The sequence below is a fragment of the Dermacentor silvarum genome, chromosome 1 (assembly GCF_013339745.2).
Source record: "Dermacentor silvarum isolate Dsil-2018 chromosome 1, BIME_Dsil_1.4, whole genome shotgun sequence".
Lineage (NCBI taxonomy): Eukaryota > Metazoa > Arthropoda > Arachnida > Ixodida > Ixodidae > Dermacentor > Dermacentor silvarum.
In genome coordinates this window covers 78,931,651-78,951,238 of record NC_051154.1, presented here as the reverse complement: position 1 = coordinate 78,951,238, position 19,588 = coordinate 78,931,651, and the positions used below count along the sequence as shown (strand labels likewise).

Genomic DNA, 19,588 nt, shown 5'->3' with positions numbered 1-19,588 from the left:
GTATTCTGCCCACAGTGTTGATAACACAATCTTTTGATATTGTATTCGCGTTTGACTGCTGCAAATGGTAAATAATTTCACGAGAGTACAAGGAGCCGGTAGGCTCAATTCTAGACTTATTTTTTAAGTGGTACTATCCGAAATGCGATAACCGTGAAGTCACAAATGGGATTTCTGATCACAAAGCTGTCCTGTTGAGCTTGTCAAATGTTACCCTGATCGCCAAAACTGTGTTCACTTTTTCCCAATTTTTCTTCGTGCTGATGATGAATCTATTCTAGATATGCTTTATTCTACGAGTACTTCAGAAACAGCACTTGTAATATAAATGAGTTATGGCTTTCCTTTAGGGAAATTGTCTCTGAATGTATTCACCGTTTGTTCCCAAAATTGCAAAACCCTCTGTGCACCGTAACCCATGGATTTCTCGTGAGACGTTACGCTTACAGCGAAGGCTTTAAAAGGTTAAAAAACGAAATCAAGAACAAGGTAACTTTAAAATCTATTGTGGAAGACACTTCTGAAACAACAAAACAGAAAATAATTTGCGACAAAGAAAAATATTACGGAACGATTCTGCCTTCATTTATTAAACATCTCCCGAGAGATTCTGGCGCCAAATCACACAAATATTCTTCCACAGTGGTTCATGATAGACGGCCAAATGTGTAAATGATGAGGCTGTCGTTTGGTTCTGCTTTTAACAAATTTTTCCATCGGTATTTACCAAAGATAAGTTTGGTTGGCCTTCCCAACTTTTCTACATCGCTTCTGCTATATCTGCGTTATTCTGAGAGCGGTGTTTTTAATTTGATCTTGAACGTTGATACTAAAAAGTAACACCAGGACCAGATAAATATACCAAATGCGTTTAAAGCGTTATTCAGAATGGTGTTAAGTACCTGTATGTCATATCACCAGATCTTACGCGATGGTTCCCTACCGGATGACTGGAGGACGGCCGAAATCAAACCTTTGCATAAATCCGGGAAAAAACACATAGAGAATTACCGACCAGTATTCTTACATCTACATCATGCAAAATTTTAGAGCAGATAATTCATAAACATATAATAGGTTTCTAGAAGAGCACAAGGTACTTACAGATTCCAACATGGTTCAGACATAGGTTCTACATGTACTCAATTAGTAAACTGTGCACGATCTCGCCTGCGATTAATGAAGGGAAGCAAACAGTATTGTGTTCATGGATTTTCGCAAGCATTTGACAAGGTGTCACATAACAAATTAATGCATAAATAGGGTATTATATAAAAAATGACCAGTTACTTACTTGGATCAGAGCCTACCTCTAACAGACACCAATTCGTCACCTTAAACAATACTTCTAACAATGCGGAGGTTGCGTCTGGCGCCCCAGGGATCTGTTTTGGGACCACTTTTTTTCTATATTTTAATTAACATTGTAGCAGATCTTTCAGTTTCCGTGAAACATTATGCAGATGACTGTATTTTGTATGAAAAGATATCTTCTGTTGATGATCAGGTGCGTCTAAATAAGACCTGGCAAAGGTCGTTGCTTGGTGCGAACAATGGCAATGTCTATTAATTTTGAAAAAACTGTTTTTATGAGAGTCACACATAAGAAAAAAACTCTTCAATTTGCATATAGTGTTGATAACATATCTCTATTAGAGGTAACAGAGTACAAATATTTGGGGCTATGGATAACCAATGAGCTTTCCTGGACGAAGCACATAGGTACTGTTATTGCAAATTCTTTGCGTAAACTGTTTTTCTTGAGGCGTTCACTAAAATCATCTACGTCTAGTGTTCGTTTATTGGCGTACAATTCCTACATTCGTCCGTTGTTGGAATATGCCGTAATTATTTGGGACCCATTCACTTTAACCAATATTAAAAAACTGGAACGTGTACAGCATAAGGTAGTTAGGTTTGTTTTTAATTCATATGGCCGTGCGTCTGTTAGTGAGCTCGTAAGACGCAGTGGATTACCCCCGGTGACTGTGCGCAACCGTATTTCCTCTTTCAACTTGTAAACGGCCATTATAACATTAACACTTCCAAGTTTTTCACTTACTCATCAGGCTATAACACAAGACGAAGGCACGCTTTATCAATAACTCCCTTGAACGCACGGAATAACGTTTCAAATATTCTTTTTTTCCTAGGACATAACAGACTGGAATAATCTTAATTCTGAGATTGTTACGCAGAATTCCTTATCAATGTTTGAAAAATGCTTGCAATATTATGAATTTATGTGAGTTATTTGCTTGTATATTCACTTGTATGTTTTTTTTGTGTTCTTCACCAGTGTTTGAAAAATGCCTGCATATTTGATGAATTTTGTATGTGTTTACATGCTTCCATATTTCTATGTACACCCACCCTGCTATGATCTGACTTCAGATCGCAGTATCTATAAATAAATAAATAATTAAATAATAAAGTCAAGCGTTGCCTTGTTTCTATTGGAAAGGTATCTTGGTGTTTATACAATACGGAAAGCAAACTAACTTGCCTATAATTCTTCAATTCTTTAACGTTTCCCTTCTTATGAATTAGTATGATGTTGGCATTCTTCCAACTTCTTGGTACACTTGAAGTCGTGAGGCAAATGCGTATAAACGGTCGCAAGTCTTTCAAGTTTAATACACCCTTCCCATTCTGTGATTAAATCCACTGTTATTCCATCTTCTCCCGCCGCCTTCTCCCGGGACCATTATTCACGCTAAAGTCCCTAGATTTCCTGCTCTTTTTTAAGTAGCGACATATATTCCGTCGGCCGCCATTATCTTCCTAGATAGCATGCGACTGTCAACGGACGCTGCTATCTACGCTGCTCGCAGCAGCGTGCAAGTGGAGAACAGTGTGAGGAAGAACATGGCTGCCGGAATGAGCGCCGCCCTATGAGATTCGTCGGCGGTGCTTCAAAGCCTATCGCTACTTAAAGAAAGCAAAAAAGTATCTAGGAGTAATTTTTGAGAGCTGACGCTACAAATGTTCTTCAGCCAACGCACGTGACTTTGACGCGTGCGCACGTTAACCGATAAGTGTAAATAAATACAGTTGGCTATCCCCGACTGAACTATCAGTCCGCGTCACCAAACTTGCTTAATTAATCACCCCAAATCGTTAAAGTGTGTGCTTCAGGGTGGCATACGTGCTTGCGGGTTTTATTTTAACCAACTCTCCTTTGGCTTGGCTTTCCTGCTGGCTACTTGCTTTGCGTGACTCGTAAACGTTAACGTGTGCGCAGATTTGAGGAATTTTTTTCTTTGTTAAATTTAGGCAAAAATGAGCATAAAAACGAACAAGCTTCCAGAAAAGAAAAAACACGTGAGCGTGAGCATAACATTTAGATGAATTTATTTTTATGAACACACAAACTGTGTGGAAACAGGTACACGTGTCGAGTGACATATAACACTGAAAATAGCAAATCGGAACGAAATGTGGGGAATACAACAAATATATATAACGCTATACGGTGCTTGCCATCGAAGACGCGCAACTCCACTATGCACAAGAAAACAGACAGCAAAAGCATTCTTCTCCCACAGTGAAAAAAATGAAAAAAGTTCTGATTTACTAAGATCTCGTAAAGGTGGTTCTACCATTTTCTAAATAGTTCTGGATAAAGTACCGTCCTTTACGCTTGGCCTGCAAACAATGCGTCCGCTCGAGTTTCTAGACAGAAGTTTCACTAAGGGGCGACATATGCATAGTATATCGTACATAAGCTTTGAAGAATAAAAAATAAAGAAGCGGAAGGTGAATGAACGTCTACGTTAATCCTGCACGATCTCCAACACAGCGAAAAAAAAAATTGCGTTACAGGATGCACGAGAGACAACAGAAGGGCATGTGTTCTTTGAGTCGTAACATCAGTCGAGAATGGTGAGAGCCCGTACATGCCAATGGGGGCACGGGCAAACCTAAGCACAAAGCCACAAACATCTTTATTTTTCGCATTCGACGCTCTCATTGAAAGCGATGCTTTCCGTAGGTACGTTGGCCTTCTTATATATGACGTCACAGTCAGAGCGCGCGGCTCTCCTGCTACCTGGAAGGTTAAATTCGATTCCGACGTCGCCGAACCGTTGCCATTGTCACCGGTTCATGCCACTCGGTGCGACGGGGGATAAGGAATACGAATACAAAAGAGACGCTAGCTTTGCAAATGCATGCTTGTACAGGTGACTTATGCACTTTGGCGGACACAATCTTAGCGAATCGGTGCAAAATCTACAAATACAGAATTCAAATTCGTGAACTTTTTCGTGCTAAATGTTTATATTTAGATGTTTAGATGCTTATATTTAAATGTTTATATTTATATTCATAGAAGCTCGAGGAAAAGGCAACTCCATTTTGTTTGATACTTCTATAGCACCCCTGTTACGGGATATTCATAATCAAATTATGCGCTAATTCAGTGCGCTAATTCTGCATACAGAGGTGCGGAGTCACTGAGAACTCTCGTGACGCAGCTTATTGTGGAGGAAATGAAAAATGGAGAAGCCAGTCTTGTTTTTGACAGCCGAGTGCAGGAGCGCAGCTGTTATCAGCTTCGCCCCGATTCTAGACTGGCGTATCAGAAGAGATAACATAATGGAATTGAAGGAGGTGAACCCCTACGAAATGTAGCCTCACAATACTGCAATTTTCACCTGCGTTGTGATCTTGAATATTTATAAACTTAATCCAACGGGGCAATCGGAGACAAAAAGCACTATGCCAAATTTGTTCTTCTGTTTCCTTTCGTTCGTTATTTTTTCAACCTACGTGAATAAACACTTGCGTTCGGCCACTTCAGTCACTAGAGCATAATCGCGAGGATTGACGATGGGCTCCTTTCTCTTCGTCAAGCAATACAATAAAGTGTTTATCAAAATTCACTGTGCGCCTTCAATTTTCAACACAGATAAATTGTTAAACAGTGCCACGTCTGGGTAAATGAATCGGTTAAAATAAGTTAAACGATGTCCTTTCTATTTCCTCCCGTAATTCCAGAGGACTGAGTTGACGGCTCCGACTTTGCCGGAAATGCATTCGTTTAAGTAATTGCTGTAGTTGACTCCTCTGCAGAGGCCCCTCCACACGGCCCTGCAAGATGTTGGGATAAAAACGTATTAACGTCGCAGACAGACTGTTTCAGTGCTTTATCACTTAGTAGGGTTGTGCGAATATTCGTAAAATGCTCAATAATGAATCGCATAATGTTCTATTCGGTCCGATATTTGAATCGAATAGTCAGTTTTTTAAAATACGAATATGTTACGATTCGTTTGCGAATAGTTTAAGTCCTCAAGTGCGCGCCATCAAACGTGGAATTTGAGCAAAAAGTACGATCAATTTTATCCCGGCGGCAGTATAGTAGACATAAAACGCGATAATTTGCCCAGTGAAGCCCGCTATACATCGCTCAGGGAGCTAGACGTTTTATTCTATACCGCGATCATTTGCACTCTTCGAAAAGTCCTGGGTGTGCGTACGAATTTCCTTATTTCGTTCCGAATGCTCAATTCGGACTTGTAATAAACAACGCTTCGTATAACGTACATTGTTATGACAGAAACTTGCGAACATTGTGAATACGATATAGGACGTGAACATCGCTTGATATTCGATCAGATTCGATTCTGGGACTATTCAATTCGTATTCGATGCAGTCTCAAAATTACTATTCGCACACCCCTATTACTCAAAATAAATATCTGAAGGTGCACAACTGCGTTAGGTGACACACACTTACCAGGCGGAGAATCCGTGCCTCTTATAAATGAGGCGCACGCATTCAACGTCGTCAGTTATGTCGTCATCCTCGAGGTCTGTTGAAAAGAAAATAGTTTCACATGAGGAACAAAATTTATTGCCATTCGCGTCGTATCTGAGATGCTGTTTGGATAAGTGCGGCGTTCATTTTTCACCTAAATCGGCGTTTTAAATGTTTTTATTTGTGTGTTGATACCTGAAATGTCGCTAATTTTAGTGATGTTCTGTAAAAAATGTGAGATATACTGGCGGTTATTGCGGCTATTAAGAAATAAAGTCTGCAGAAGGCCTACATCACGGTCGCTTGTTGCCCACAATGCGCTTCCGACTACACACATTTTGTTGTTGGTTTTTATTGCGCAAAAAAAGAACAGGAAAAGAGCGTAGCGAGGAGCACACCAAAGGAAGCAAACAAAACGCGCTATTGTCAGTACAAATGTATTTCGTACAAAATTTGAACAGTCATTAAGAAAGTGCTTTTCTTTAAACTTTTCGTTGCAGGTGTGGGTAGTTGAACAGGAGGAGCTGTCTAAAAGCATTAAGGAATAGCTGACATTAAATGAAAAAAACTCTCCTTTGATGATATAATGATCTATTTATAGCCCGGAAAGCGTCCACCGCGGTGCGCTGTCCAGAAGAGCGGCGTTCTCTCAACCTTCCAAGAACGTTTTTATGATACCAGCTAGCACTTTTGGCTCTGGGGATATCCTTATAATCGGTATTACTTAAATAATCACAAACGATATATAGTTACTGGTTAATGTAGTCGCTTATTTATGGTTAAAACAACGTATTGCAGTATAGCTTACAAGACGGCGACCGCCGTTGGCTTGAACATATCATCGGAAATATTTTCTGGCTACAGACCTGGGCGCACTGACATGGCCGCTATTCTTGCAAGCAACCTTTCAATGCTTCGAAACACTTCGAAACAAATTCATAAAAGTAGTTTTGTTGTTATTTCCGCGTTGAAACATACAGTGACTGCAAAGGCAGCGCTGCGTCACACAGGTATAGGAGAAAATATTTGAGTCCCTGAAATGACCGAAAACCGTGTATTTCTTTGTTTTTGTTTTCTTGTTGTTATAATTGATTTGGATAATTGAGTTCCGCTTGCCGAAAGGTCGGAAGCTAACATAATAAACTCAGCTAAATAACAAATAAAGTAAGCTAAGCAAAATATTTTAAAAAACTAACTAAATATTTATTTGTTTCTTTCACTCTGATTCCCATCATTTCGAATGCTCAAGCTATAGAAACATAGTTTGCGTATGTTTATTGCGACAGCGTGCTTACGCGAGTAGCCTTGTTCAATCGGCTGTAATAAATTTTGACTAACAAAAGAAATAGCAAAACTCGCTCATTTTTACGGAACACAAGGTCACTTATGATGGAGAGCTAGCTGCTGCATGCAAGGAGGCAGAGTGAATTGAGAATGATCTGCGTTACCGGCGCAGTCAATGTAGCATTCGTTCTTAGGTCCAGGCGGGCTGCACCAGTACCGGTCGTTGATCTGCAAGAAGGCAAAGAGAAGACGGCGTGTTTGTACCGCATATTATTTTTCACCGCCGGTACTTTCACTAGCTGTCACTGCTGTTTGAAGCTCAAAGTGAAACCTGCTCTGAAACGCATATCGTAACAGATGAGAGATTTCTTTTTCTTTTCGTCTGAAGATACACGATCTCAGAACATGGCTTCGGATTAGGCTGTGGAATACGAAGGTGTTTGAACTCCGGGCACACGAGTCACGTACAAGTGCGGATCGACGTTTGGAAGTCGCTGCGCGGCAGCTGTTTTAAGCGAGAAATTTAAGTTTTAAACGAACGTGAGTAACAAACACTTTCGTGTCACTGACCACTAATTACGTAAGAATCGACAGTTTGGGTTCTTTTGAAAGCCAAAACGTCAAGCACAAATAATTTTTAGACTTTTTTTTTCTGCCTTCGCTTCACACACCTTATGAAAAAAAAAAAATCCGTCTTTAGCGGCTAAAGAGGCTTATTAACAACTACAACGAATAAACTATGGAAGAAGGATATTCTGTCTCCTTGCACGTGAAATTATTTGGCCTTTTCTCGAAGCCTATAGTTTCTTTTACTTGATACGCCGCGCCCTATATATCCGCTTGGTTAGATTATACCAATCATTCTGGACATAATAGGAACGAAAGAATGACCCTCCCGGATCTCGGCTGGTCTCGTATTCCGCTCGTGTCTCGTCGACAGCGTCGCGTGATAGCATACAGACTCGCTGAGCCGCTCAAGTCACCACCGTCGACCTGAGTGCACCTTCGGGAAAGAGATTTTGCTCACAACTTGGGTACGTTGGCGCTAAAGAGACAAGTGCACTTCCCTATATATCAATATATTTCCAGACAACGAGAATGCTTCTTGGCGTCATAAGCCATGACAGGATTCGCTCTCATTATGTAGTGATTGCTACGGGTGTTTTAGTGCAAGCAGAAATAAAAAATACAGAATAAAACAGGTTGCACACACCAGCTCCCCTCAGAACGTAACGACTTTGATCTTCATTAAGACAGCGTGTCCTCAATGTGGCCGCTCATACTTTCGAGGAAATCTTAATCTTTCCATTGGAAGCAGATACAAGAAGAAAAAGAACGATCGGCCCATTGTAGACAAAATTCACTGTGATAACACCTGTGCTGGGCTTGCGCGTAATGTTGAAACACAAGAACGAAAAACAACGTACTACAGCTTGCCTCATGATCAGGTCGTGGTTTTGTGGGGTAATTAAAATCCCATAATTTAATTAATATTAGCAACAACCACCCACCTTGAATGACGCATTCAAGTCATGTTTCATCATGTACTCCACGTATTGGTGGAGCCTAACAATTAGTGTTATTATCAAGGTGTTCGAATAGTGAAATTTTCGAATCTAATTGGATATGGATGTTCGAGAAATACAACCTCAGAAAATCTACTCGAATTTCGTGTATTTTCTCATTTTTAAACAAAGTGAAATGTAATGATTTCGCGGGGTCAGTTTCGTTAAAAAAAAGCTAATATTGCATTATATAAGACAAGCATGTAATGCCATTTACATATGGACGTCCGGTCAACTAAGGAGCTTGTAAATTATAAACTGTTTTCGCGTATCTGGTGCTTCGTGATAATAACATTAATGAACAAAAAGGGAATAACATGTCATCTGATGCGCACAGTGTTGTGTTCGCTGAAGGAGATACGCGTGATACTGTGTACTGCACCACATATTCGCACGTTGTTTTAAATGAATATATACGCATGGTCAAAGTGGCCGAATGATAAATTGCCTTGCCTAAACCAAGACAACGAGTCGTATGCCGCCAAGAAGCGAGACATGACTGAGCAGAAGTTATGTGCCCGTGAGTTCACTCAAGAACTGGTGTCTCTGCGCAACAACCGCGGCTCCCCTGCAGTAAAGTCATTGGGAACAATCACCACTTGCACCAGTGATTTTCTCTGTGGACTTCTATAATTGTTGCATTGTTGGCGATCATTCATATTCGAACAAAAACAAATATTCGTCAGCTTCGAACAGTAAATCCTCGAATTGAGTACGAATCGAATTGCAAATACTATTCGATTCGTATTCGACCTTGCGAATATTCATACAGCCGTGGCTTTTACACTTGTAGAATAAATTTTGTTTACAATAGGTCCATTTGTCGATTCTGCATCTATACTTTCAAAACGAATTACTCGTTACTGGTTGTGTAGAGCTAGTAATTATCTCTGTTCTTGTAAGCAACGTACGGAAAGGGACTATAGTCTGAGGTGCTTTACTGTAGGTATCACGAGATCATATCGTACTTAACAGTGTCAAACACGGGACACTTGTCGGTTCTGTCTTGAACGGTTCTGTCTTGAAAGACAGAACCGACAAGCATCCTCGTTCCTAGTTCCCCGCGTCATGTTTGGCGCCAAAATACGATGTGAATAACAACCATCAACTCGATCAAACTTTCACGTTACCTAGGATTACTCTGTGTCGCCCTATAGATAGACCATATGCAGGATACACCAAAAAATGTATATACTTAAACAGGTATATGATGTGTTTTCTGCGCATACGTGCTTCCCATTCATTACGAATCGGCATGCGTGTGAGAATGACAGCAGCGATGACGCAGCTGGTGGGCGCCACTGGAGGTCATAACTCGGGTGTGTGCACCAAGTTTCTTAGCATTGGAGGAATAGTGTGCGTGCGTACCTGGAAGAGACCGTGGTCTGCGCTGCCGTCCCAGTTCATGTGGCCGACTGCGCTGCTGTTGAAGAGGCTCTCATGCTCGGCGATGCACACCCCTGCGACAGCGTTTCGACAGGCTTCACTGACGCCGCTATGTCGGACGAAGAACGATTAATTGCTTACATCTGTGAGCGAAACAGAAAGCAACGCTGCAGCCAGAAATTTATCCTGCTGAGGAGCACAGGTGTAGCCGCCATATCACCGTTACTGCTTCCCGCTCTTGGAATAGAGGACAAGGGATGGAGGAAATCTGGCCTTCCACCCGGGATCGGTCACATTAAGGCGAGGGGCGGGATGAGGGGGGCAATGCGTGCCTGACTTGCGCCCCCTCACCTCCGCCTACCCATCCTCCCTCTTCCAGCTGCGCCCCCCAGAAAGCATGCAGGTTGCATGTTTGCTGTTTGTGAGCCCGTGCAACGGCTGTTTCTTGCCGCTGCTCGGGCTTCTATACATCGTATCGGTGATCATGCACTGTCTCATGTGCTGTGTCGGTTTATTCCGGACCACCAATTCCATCATTCATTCTGTGGGCTCTGACAGCCCACGGAATCGCATAGCCAACTTTGATCTACAAACAACGCAATGCCGAGGTTGAATCGCTATCCAATTGCATCTAAACGCAGCAGTTTTCATTACTCGTGTATGGTAATCACGCTATACAATTGTTGATTTGCGGTGTCAAAACAAGAAGCTGCCCGATATTAACAGAGCATACATGATTCAATGCCATCCCAGCACGTTTTCTTATGAAACAAGAGGTCAAGAGTCCGTGCTAACTCGCCGTCGTAACGTTCCCGAAAATTCAATTGGCCTGTGTAATGCAAGGGTTATTTTGAACGATTATATTTCATCTTTACTATCCCCGCTCCGGTCTACCGTTCGATTCTGATGATAAGGTAGGCGGGGCGCTACTCGGGCACATGATGAAGCGCGAAAAGGAAAATAATTGAACCAGAATTGTTGCATTATTTCGGACAGCGTCAAACTTGGGCCGCTATTTTGTAGCGATGCCTTTCCGATGCTAATGCCTTTTCGCGCTTTTCGTGCTTGGTCAGTGGTCAGAGCGACGGTCCGCTCACGTTATCAACGGGATCAGCCGGCCGTGAGCGGTGGATGATAAGGCGTACTAGTATAGAATAAAGCATAAGGCATCGCTACAAAATACCGGTCTTGGAGTGCTTGGCCGCGATTCTGTACCAATGTCTTCTGCCCAATTCTGTCACTGTTATCATCCACCGCTCACAGCCGGCTGATTCCATTGAGAACACGGGCGGAGCGTCGCTTTGACTAGGGTGCCTTGCGCGCGCGCTCTGACGAAGCCCGAAAAGTGCGAAAAGGAATAGCATCGGAAAAGGCATCGCTACAATATCGTGGCCCTTACTTAAACATGACCCTCGAAGCTCTTTTATTGTCAATCAAGCACTCAACGCAAAAGTAATATACACCCACCTATTTCTGTACAGTCTGTCTCTTTTTAAAAAATAATTTAGTTATTATTATAAGTATTGCTTTTTTTTAGTATTTTCTAGTTTGTTATCTCCTCACACGTCGCCCTCACCTACACGTTGTAGCGCCTCCGCTCAAAAATACACCCACCAAGTTTTAACAGCGGCGCCCCATCAGCGATCGCAGCTTGACCCGCTGAAAGAAACAACGAATCCGGCGAGGGCAATCCAGCTTTATACGAGGAGACCATGTTTCGGAACCACGCCTTCGGCAACTGTAGTGTTAACGACCGCAACGACTGGTCTAATGTACTTACCACCAGCCCGGCTAACGGTCATCGCGCGTCAGCTCGGCAGCCACCTTTAAACACTTGTACAAGAGTGAAAAAGTAACAAGGGGCGTGGGCTCACACTGCGGTATCTGGTCTTCGGGGAATCCGTGCACATAGAGAAGCTCCCGTGCCAGCTCGCATTTCTCGAACACCTTTGCCCAGGAGCAGGGAAGTGCCACCAGGGCGGCCACGAGTGCGGCGTGGAACAGCATCTGCAAGCACTAAATGGAGACGATCGAAGTCGTGCAATGCGCGATCAGTGACAATCGCGTGCGCGCGTTTTATGAGCACGCAGGACGAAATGCCGGACTAACGGGTAGACCGCGAGGCGGACGTGTGCGACGTCTTAATAAGCGCGCTCCAAGTTAAGTCTTCCACGACTCATTGGTAGTCTGCGAGGGGCGAACATCTCCGCAATCGTCCCGGTAGCTGCGTGCCCGGCCGACCTTACGAGTTGCATCTGCGAGAAGGGAAACAACATTGCGCGCGGCGTCACTGGGACACCGTGCGGCACGTCGCGCGATATACGTATAGCATGGCCTGAGTGCACTTGCCGAGTCAGTGCTCGGGCGACCGCGACCGCAGGTAATCGGCTTATCCTCGTTTGAACTTGTTTCTACAGAAGCCGGTTGGGACAGGATGATGTATTGTCTTGTCTGGCGCCGATATATTTATACGACCGCAGGGCCTTGAGTAAGTGACTTAGAAACGGGGAGTCCCCTTTACGTGATCTGAGAGGCTGCATATTCCCGTGGATGTGATGAACGGAGAGGTGACAGGCGAGTCGTTTGCCTGCAGCAGGAGCGCCCTGGTGACCTACGACACTACCATTCATTGCGCCACGCACGCTAAGGAGATATTTTGCTTTCGCGACTACGAAGTAACGTTGCAGATCACCAGCAGTAGATCAATGTCCGCCGTTCTGCTACTGCGCACGTATAGTCGCGGGTTTGATTCCCAACAGCGGCCACCGCACATCGATGGGGGTGGACTGGGAAAAAAAAAAAAAAAAAAAAGTTCGTGTGCTTAGATTAGGCGTAATAAAGAAGAGGTCGAAATTATTCGGTGTTCTCCATTACCGTGCTTCCCATAGAAGAGCTAAGGTTGGAGCTAAGTGAAATGCGCGATTGCGCCACATGAACGAACATCGGAAATGACGTCGTGTATGTGTTATTTCCGTCGTTCGTTCTTGTACCTTAGTAGCGCGTTTCACTTCATCTTCCTATGGTCCATAACGCCATCAATCGATCATATATTGCAGATATTTGAAACTTAACACCCTCCAACAGGCACCTACGTGATCTTCACGATGTTGTTGCGCTGCCTTAATCGTGCGTGAGTAACGCTACTCAACAAATGAAATTTCTGAAGTCCTTGAACCTCACTTAGAGTGTTAAAATACGGCAAGGAGCGCCTCTTTTTCTATCTCCAGATTGACTCGCTGTGACAGTTTTTTTTTTTTTTTTCTTTCTTTTTGCCTCATGAGGACAAACCTTGAAAATGTCTGTCCAGGCTCTGAACTTGCCGCTTCTGTCGCGTGCACGCATACACAACTAAATTTCGAATAGCGCTTATTCTGCTCTGGAGATTTGCAACAAGTATTGTATGCGTTAGCACATCACACACAACTGGCGGAAGTGCCAATCCCCCCCCCCCGTAGTGTGCCAACAGCTAAAGAGCTTAAAAGTGCTAGAATATGACTCAACCAGAATTTACGACTCCAAACGTTGTCGCGACGAGCAACGCAGCTCGTAGACATACAATCACCTGGTTCTTGCCTCCGAATGTACTCGACCTCTGCCCGCCTTCCGATTGTCTAAAGTGACTTCAGATTGAGCTCAGCTCGCCAAACCGAGGTTCCTACGAAGACTTTCGTCACTCTATCAGTGGCTCAGCTAGCTTGAGTCACTTCACCGCAAGTTAAGCGGTCGCAAGTGTACACTGCGGAGTGCACCGCCGCCTCTTTATTTTGGCGAGTCGCTGTCAGCGGACCCCCCCTTGTGTGACAGACGCTTGCGCGGAAAGACCCGTATCACGAACCACGCACCATGTGGGCATCAAAAAAAAAAAAAAAAAGGGGGGGTCGTTGTCGAGGCGTTGCCGATACGCTGGCTGGACAAGTGAGACGTTTGCTTTGACGAAATTGCTTGCTTAGCTTAGGAAATGACTGCTTTCTGCCACGAATGCAGCCGAAATATAGCAACAAATAAACAAATACAGCCGAAATCGCGAGAAAAAGAGGGGGAAATATTAGAAGGTTGAAACATCAATGTGATCATTTCCACCCAGCCCAACCAAAGCTATTTGTGCCACTACGCACACAATTTGTCGAATACCGCTATTCAACTCATAATAATAACAAAAATCGACAGCTGCAGCTTCAAAACCGAGCTTCGAGAATGCTACTTCACAGGGCTCCTTCGTTACACTTTTTTTTTTTTCCTTTTACCTTTTTCAGATACTGCGATAAAATAAATGTCCCCATGCTTTAGGAAATATACCAACGGCTTCTGACAGAGTTGTGCATGTGGACATAACTATACTATTATCCTGGAAATTCATTTCAAGTGGATGCGTCTTGCAAACTCACCGGCTACAATCCGTAAATTGCAATATGTGTCGTCGTAATTGTTCTCAAGAAGTTCATTATCAATTCTTGTTAATTATGTGTTTCGATGTGGGTCAATTTCTCGTGCTACTAATGTCCGCCTTTTCGAATAACCCAGCTCAACGATAAGACTTATGCTACCTGCCACAGACGATTTTTAAATTTGAGTTTAATTTTGAACACCCGCTATAATATATGTTCGGTTTGAAATATTCCTCGCTTTCAGGGTATCATACCAGAACTAGATCGATAAAAGAAACTTGAAAAGAGAGAGGGAGAGAAAGAGAGAGAAAGGCAACTTTCTTTTTGTGAGAGCGGGTATAAAAACGGAATGTCGAATATTTTTTTCTTTCTTTTTTTATCTATAGCGATTTTCATTCACACAGACTGCACTTGTCGGAAACGCACAGCGATAAAAGTGGCAATGAACCGTCTGCACTACACCGATGATTTGCGTATATCATTGCCCTTCGTGAGACAAGCCACGATCAAATGTTTCGGATAAAGTTTTTCCTAGAGGGTCGCTTTTAACCATTCCGTTTAGTAAGCTTACTCAAGCGACCGAGTCGACTGGAAACTACGCTTTTTTAACAGCGGAGCTGTTTAAGCCGGGCGTAATGTGTCAACCGCGAACGGAAAATGTGGGCCGATCCTGGCGGTAGTGCAGAAAGGGTCCAAGCGCAATGGCCTGGCTAAGTCTAGATAAGCATGGCCGGGACTACTTAAGCTTAGTCAGTCGTCGATATCCAATCAATAGCTAATCGATAATCGATCAATAATAAATAAATACCGGAAAATACTGGGGATGACTTCGTAGTGCTTAGCTTAGCCCAAATACGTGGCCAATACCTTGCGATAGCCAATCGATAGCTAATCGATCAATAATCAATAAATTCCAGAAAATGCTGAGGATGACTTGGTAGTGCTTAGCCTAGCCCAAATACGTGGCCAATACGTTGCGATAGCAATCGATAGCTAATCAAAAGCTAATAGATCAATAATCAATAAATTCCGGGAAATGCTGGGGATGACTTGGTATTGCTTAGCCTAGCCCAAATACTTGGCCAATACCTTGCGATCGCCAATCGATAGCTAATCGATAATCAATCAATAATCAATAAATTCCGGAAAATGGTGGGGATGACTTGGTAGTGCTTCGCCTAGCCCAAATACGTGGCCAATACCTTGCGATAGCCAATAGATAATCGATCAATAATCATTAAATTCCGGAAAATGCTGGGGATGACTTGGTAGTGCTTAGCCTAGCCCAAAAGCCAGGACTAGTTAGGTGCCGACCAGCTCCGCTGTCTCTTTAGCATTGCGCCTCCAGTGCAAGCTACGCTATTTTTTTTTTTTCTTTTTTCTGTATGCGCATGCATGTGCAGTTTCGAGCATTTACTTTGTTGAATTAGGCTAAATGCTCACAGCGACGTTTCACGATGAGCACGGGCATAGCGCCCACAAAAGAAGTATAGCAGACAGTTATTGCGATATTTTAACGAAAGGTGATACGTTGATGCGCCAGAGCACTGCCATCCCCGATGTCACTTGGCCACGTTGTCGGGAGGGATGCTCCTACGAGCATGCAGATGTACTGTCTCACTGCGCGAACGTGAGATTGCTGCGGGGACTGTCACACTCGTCGCTTCTCAGTGCGCCGATTCGAGTTATTATGCCAAACAAAAGTGTATGCTCTTTTATTCCTGTCATTATTTGTCAGTAATACACAAGAACATTAACAGGTTCGAACAAGTTTGAAGCGTTTCTTTCTTTCTTTTTCGCTCAGAAATTGAACCGGAAGTGAATCTTTTCTAAAAAAAAAAAAAAAAAAAAAAAAAAACTAACGAAAAGGAAAATCTAGCTCAACAGCCTGGTTGCTTTCTATTGGTACAAGCTCTAGTGGAAGGAAAGGAGTCGCACTTTTAGCTTCAGAGACAAGAATTGTGCAAGCGTTGAGTCACACGGAAAACTCTTCAAACGAAAACGTCAGCCCTGCAAATAAGCCTCGCATCTGTGATATCGATATCGCTGGTCGAATATGCAATACTCAGTGGTTCACTTAGTTTTTTTTTTTCCTTATTTTTCTTTCTGTCTACCGGTCCATTGCGAAGATGTCTTTACGCAACAGCGTGAAGAATTCGACTAGTAGGTGACAAGAAATAACAAGGGGTGGGAGGGAGGCGGTGGAGATGAGACAAGGACAAGAAACATAAATATTTAAGTACTTCCCTCTCTGTCACCTTTTCTTTTCTGCGCAACTCGCACACTCGCCATGTTTTGAATAAAGTTACTTTTCTCACTACAGACGCGACAAAACTCTCGTACACACCACACACACACACACACACACACACACACACAAAAAAAAAAAAAAAAAAAAAAGCCGTACAGTGCACGTATAAGTAGCAAGAGACCCGAAGAGAAAGTGTGACTTATTTTGCAATGAACGTTACCTATGTATAGCTGCGAAGATTAATAACCACATGAAGGGTTTGAAATGTTCTCATTATGTGTGTTATTTTGTTATAAATTCTTCTTTCTAGCGGGTGCTAACCTTAGGTACTAGCTATACTCAATGGAACACAGCTACGCTAATATTACAATAAGTTAAGCATACTCACTCAAGCAATGAACTTCAGAAGAGTACAGACTTGGACTTGTGGGTGCATCATTACGGAAAGAAAACAGCATACAAGCAACAACGGGGACCAAGGCAAAGAGGACACCACAGCGCTTTTCATTTCTTGGTTGATTTCTTGTACTCAGCGCTGTGGTGTCGTCTTTGCTTTGTTGTTGTTTGCGCGCTGTTTTCTTTCAGCACTCAAGCAGTCAGCTTTAATTACATTGGTGTTCGAGAGGTCATTCGAATAATGAACTTCCTGGCACTCTTCGGAAAGTTGTGCGGACATACAGCGTCTTACTTGCCAGTAGGCATTGGTGTTTTATGAAGTACAAAGCGAAACCTTCCAGTCCCTGAAGAAAAAACTACAGTGGCGAACAGCGACCGTTTTCTTTCACAAATGTGGCCAAAAAAAAAAAAAAAAAAAAAAGGAAAGTGGCGCCAGTAAAGCACCACATGCTTAACGGCACTCTGAATCTATACGTGAATCGGCATGTAGGCAGCGCACTTCTTCCGATCCGATTAGCGCGCTTTGTCCAGTTACTGAGCCGTTACGGTGATAGCACTGCACGCCAATAACGCCTCAGGGTATCGCATATATTACAGCGCTGTCCGCTGCCCACGGCGGATTAATTTTTTTCTTTCTTTCTTTCTGAGCTGACAGGAAGCCCACCTTTGCCGAGAGTCTTCGAAGACGCGCGCCGAAGCCATCCTCCTCCTGCTGCCGGTCGCCCGTTTTATCCATCTTGGCAGAACCGGCTCGAGCGCGGGGCCAACGATGATATAAGGGCGCGCGGCCCGCGGGTTGTTTGCAAGGAGGCATCCATGCCCAATTCGCGTAGCGCGCGCTTTCGCAACGCGCGGGATTATCGGTTGGAATTGCGCGTCACGTTCTGCGCGTTGCAGCCCATCCCCTCCAAGGCCGGTGTGCACGAAGGCCTCCTGGTAGCGGCGTGGACGCGCCGGCGCACGGCCAGGATCAGTGGCCGCGACCGGCGCGGCGCGCCTTCCTTAAACGGGACGATGTGCATTGTTGACGCATCGAGAGCTTTAATCTCAAGTCTGTGCTTTCGCCGACGATATTTCGGGCAATAGGCGTGGGACTTCAACGAGTATACCGAGAGCCACCGATTGTCCCCTCCCACCTCTCGAGTGTCGGCCGGTTGCAGAACATGTGGCGGTTGCTTGAAAGGTCGGCGGAGGGATAATAATTACCACACGGCACAGATAGCTCGTGCGAGTCAGTGCTACACATGCGCGCTACTAAAGCAGGGCGTGTCGCGCGAGCCGGGTTTGTGTCGAGAAATCCTCGTATAGCTCTTGAAATATAACGCTACCTCCATTTTTCGATGGCAGATACTTGTTGCGCACCTCATAACTAGCGCACGAAGTGCCCTGATGCATGAAATTTTCATTCGGTTATGAACTTATTTGGGGCCTGTGATTGGATTTTAAAACCTTCAATGGTGGTATTTGAGGCCTGCGCTTACGTACTGTGGTGGAATCCCTCGCCCCTCGCCTCTAGAAAAAAAAAAAAATTAAGTAGCCATTCCACTCTGTGAAGGTTGATGACCAGCCAAGCTGTAGCGCATCACACAGGGTTAGACAAGGGTACATGTATTTATTTTCATCATTTGGTAATGGTAGTGACGATAGCTTTGTGATTACTGTGATATACACTGATTGGTTCTGTTACAACCTTAGACAGATTCTTGGCCAATGTTAAATCTATACACGACCGTTGTTGAGCAGTTAACAGACTTGGATTGGTGTATAGCACTTCAAACCAAACTCTTCTAGCACAAACTGAGTGAACCATTTCTTGTCTGGTTTTGAAATATCCACACTGAAGTCTCCAACAATGATCACAGGGGTAGAGTCATCACGGCTAACCCATGAAAAGTGCGTGTCATGGACTTCTCGATGTCACACTTGGGCGTGCCTTGAGATATATACACAGTGGATATCACAATTCCCTCTTTCATCTGTACGACACAGACATACCCACAGTCGGTGGCCATTGTATACTTTTGCGAGTCAAAGGCGTACGGTTTTACGTACATTTTGTCCTTCGCGTATATGGCAACGCCTCCTGCTCGTGAGTCATGTGTTGTTCACAAATGATTCCAGTATACCATTATTATTATTATTATTATTATTATTATTATTATTATTATATTATTATTATTATTATATTATTATTATTATTATTATTATTATTATTAGGGGCGGAGTGCTTGAAGCCTGCTTCACCTCCGCCGCGGGTCGGTCCGGTATTGCACATCCTCCGGGATCGGCCCACGATCACCTTTTTTATTGTTGACGCACAGGTACGAAAAACACATGGAACCCTAGCCATTGCGTGTCACTACCCGGGAAATGTCTCTCGAACACGCAGACATGCAAGGACGCAGAATACTATTAACCTTAACTTCTGTAACCTAGGGTCAGCAGAGGGATATCCTTAACACGGCATAGACACATCTGTGGACGTAGGAAAACACCGAATGCCCCGCTCTTTCTCTCATCGTAATTTATTGTCTCTCCGCCCGTACACGACTGATGC

General features: G+C 43.6%; 1 protein-coding gene and 1 pseudogene across 1 annotated transcript; one reads left to right on the top strand and one right to left on the bottom strand.

The window, feature by feature from the left end:
• Positions 1–4,976: 4,976 nt before the first annotated feature.
• Positions 4,977–17,840, bottom strand: LOC119431235 (lysozyme c-1-like). The gene is made up of 6 exons (XM_037698715.2): positions 17,696–17,840; positions 11,874–12,015; positions 9,982–10,073; positions 7,213–7,276; positions 5,744–5,819; positions 4,977–5,094 (listed from the first exon to the last, which is right to left on the bottom strand). The coding sequence occupies exons 1-6, from the start codon at positions 17,765–17,767 to the stop codon at positions 4,980–4,982; spliced, it is 561 nt and encodes a 186-aa protein (XP_037554643.1). The 5' UTR covers positions 17,768–17,840; the 3' UTR covers positions 4,977–4,979.
• Positions 17,841–19,185: 1,345 nt separating this feature from the next.
• On the top strand, positions 19,186–19,329 carry LOC119437902 (U2 spliceosomal RNA; annotated as a pseudogene).
• The last annotated feature ends 259 nt before the right edge of the window (positions 19,330–19,588 follow it).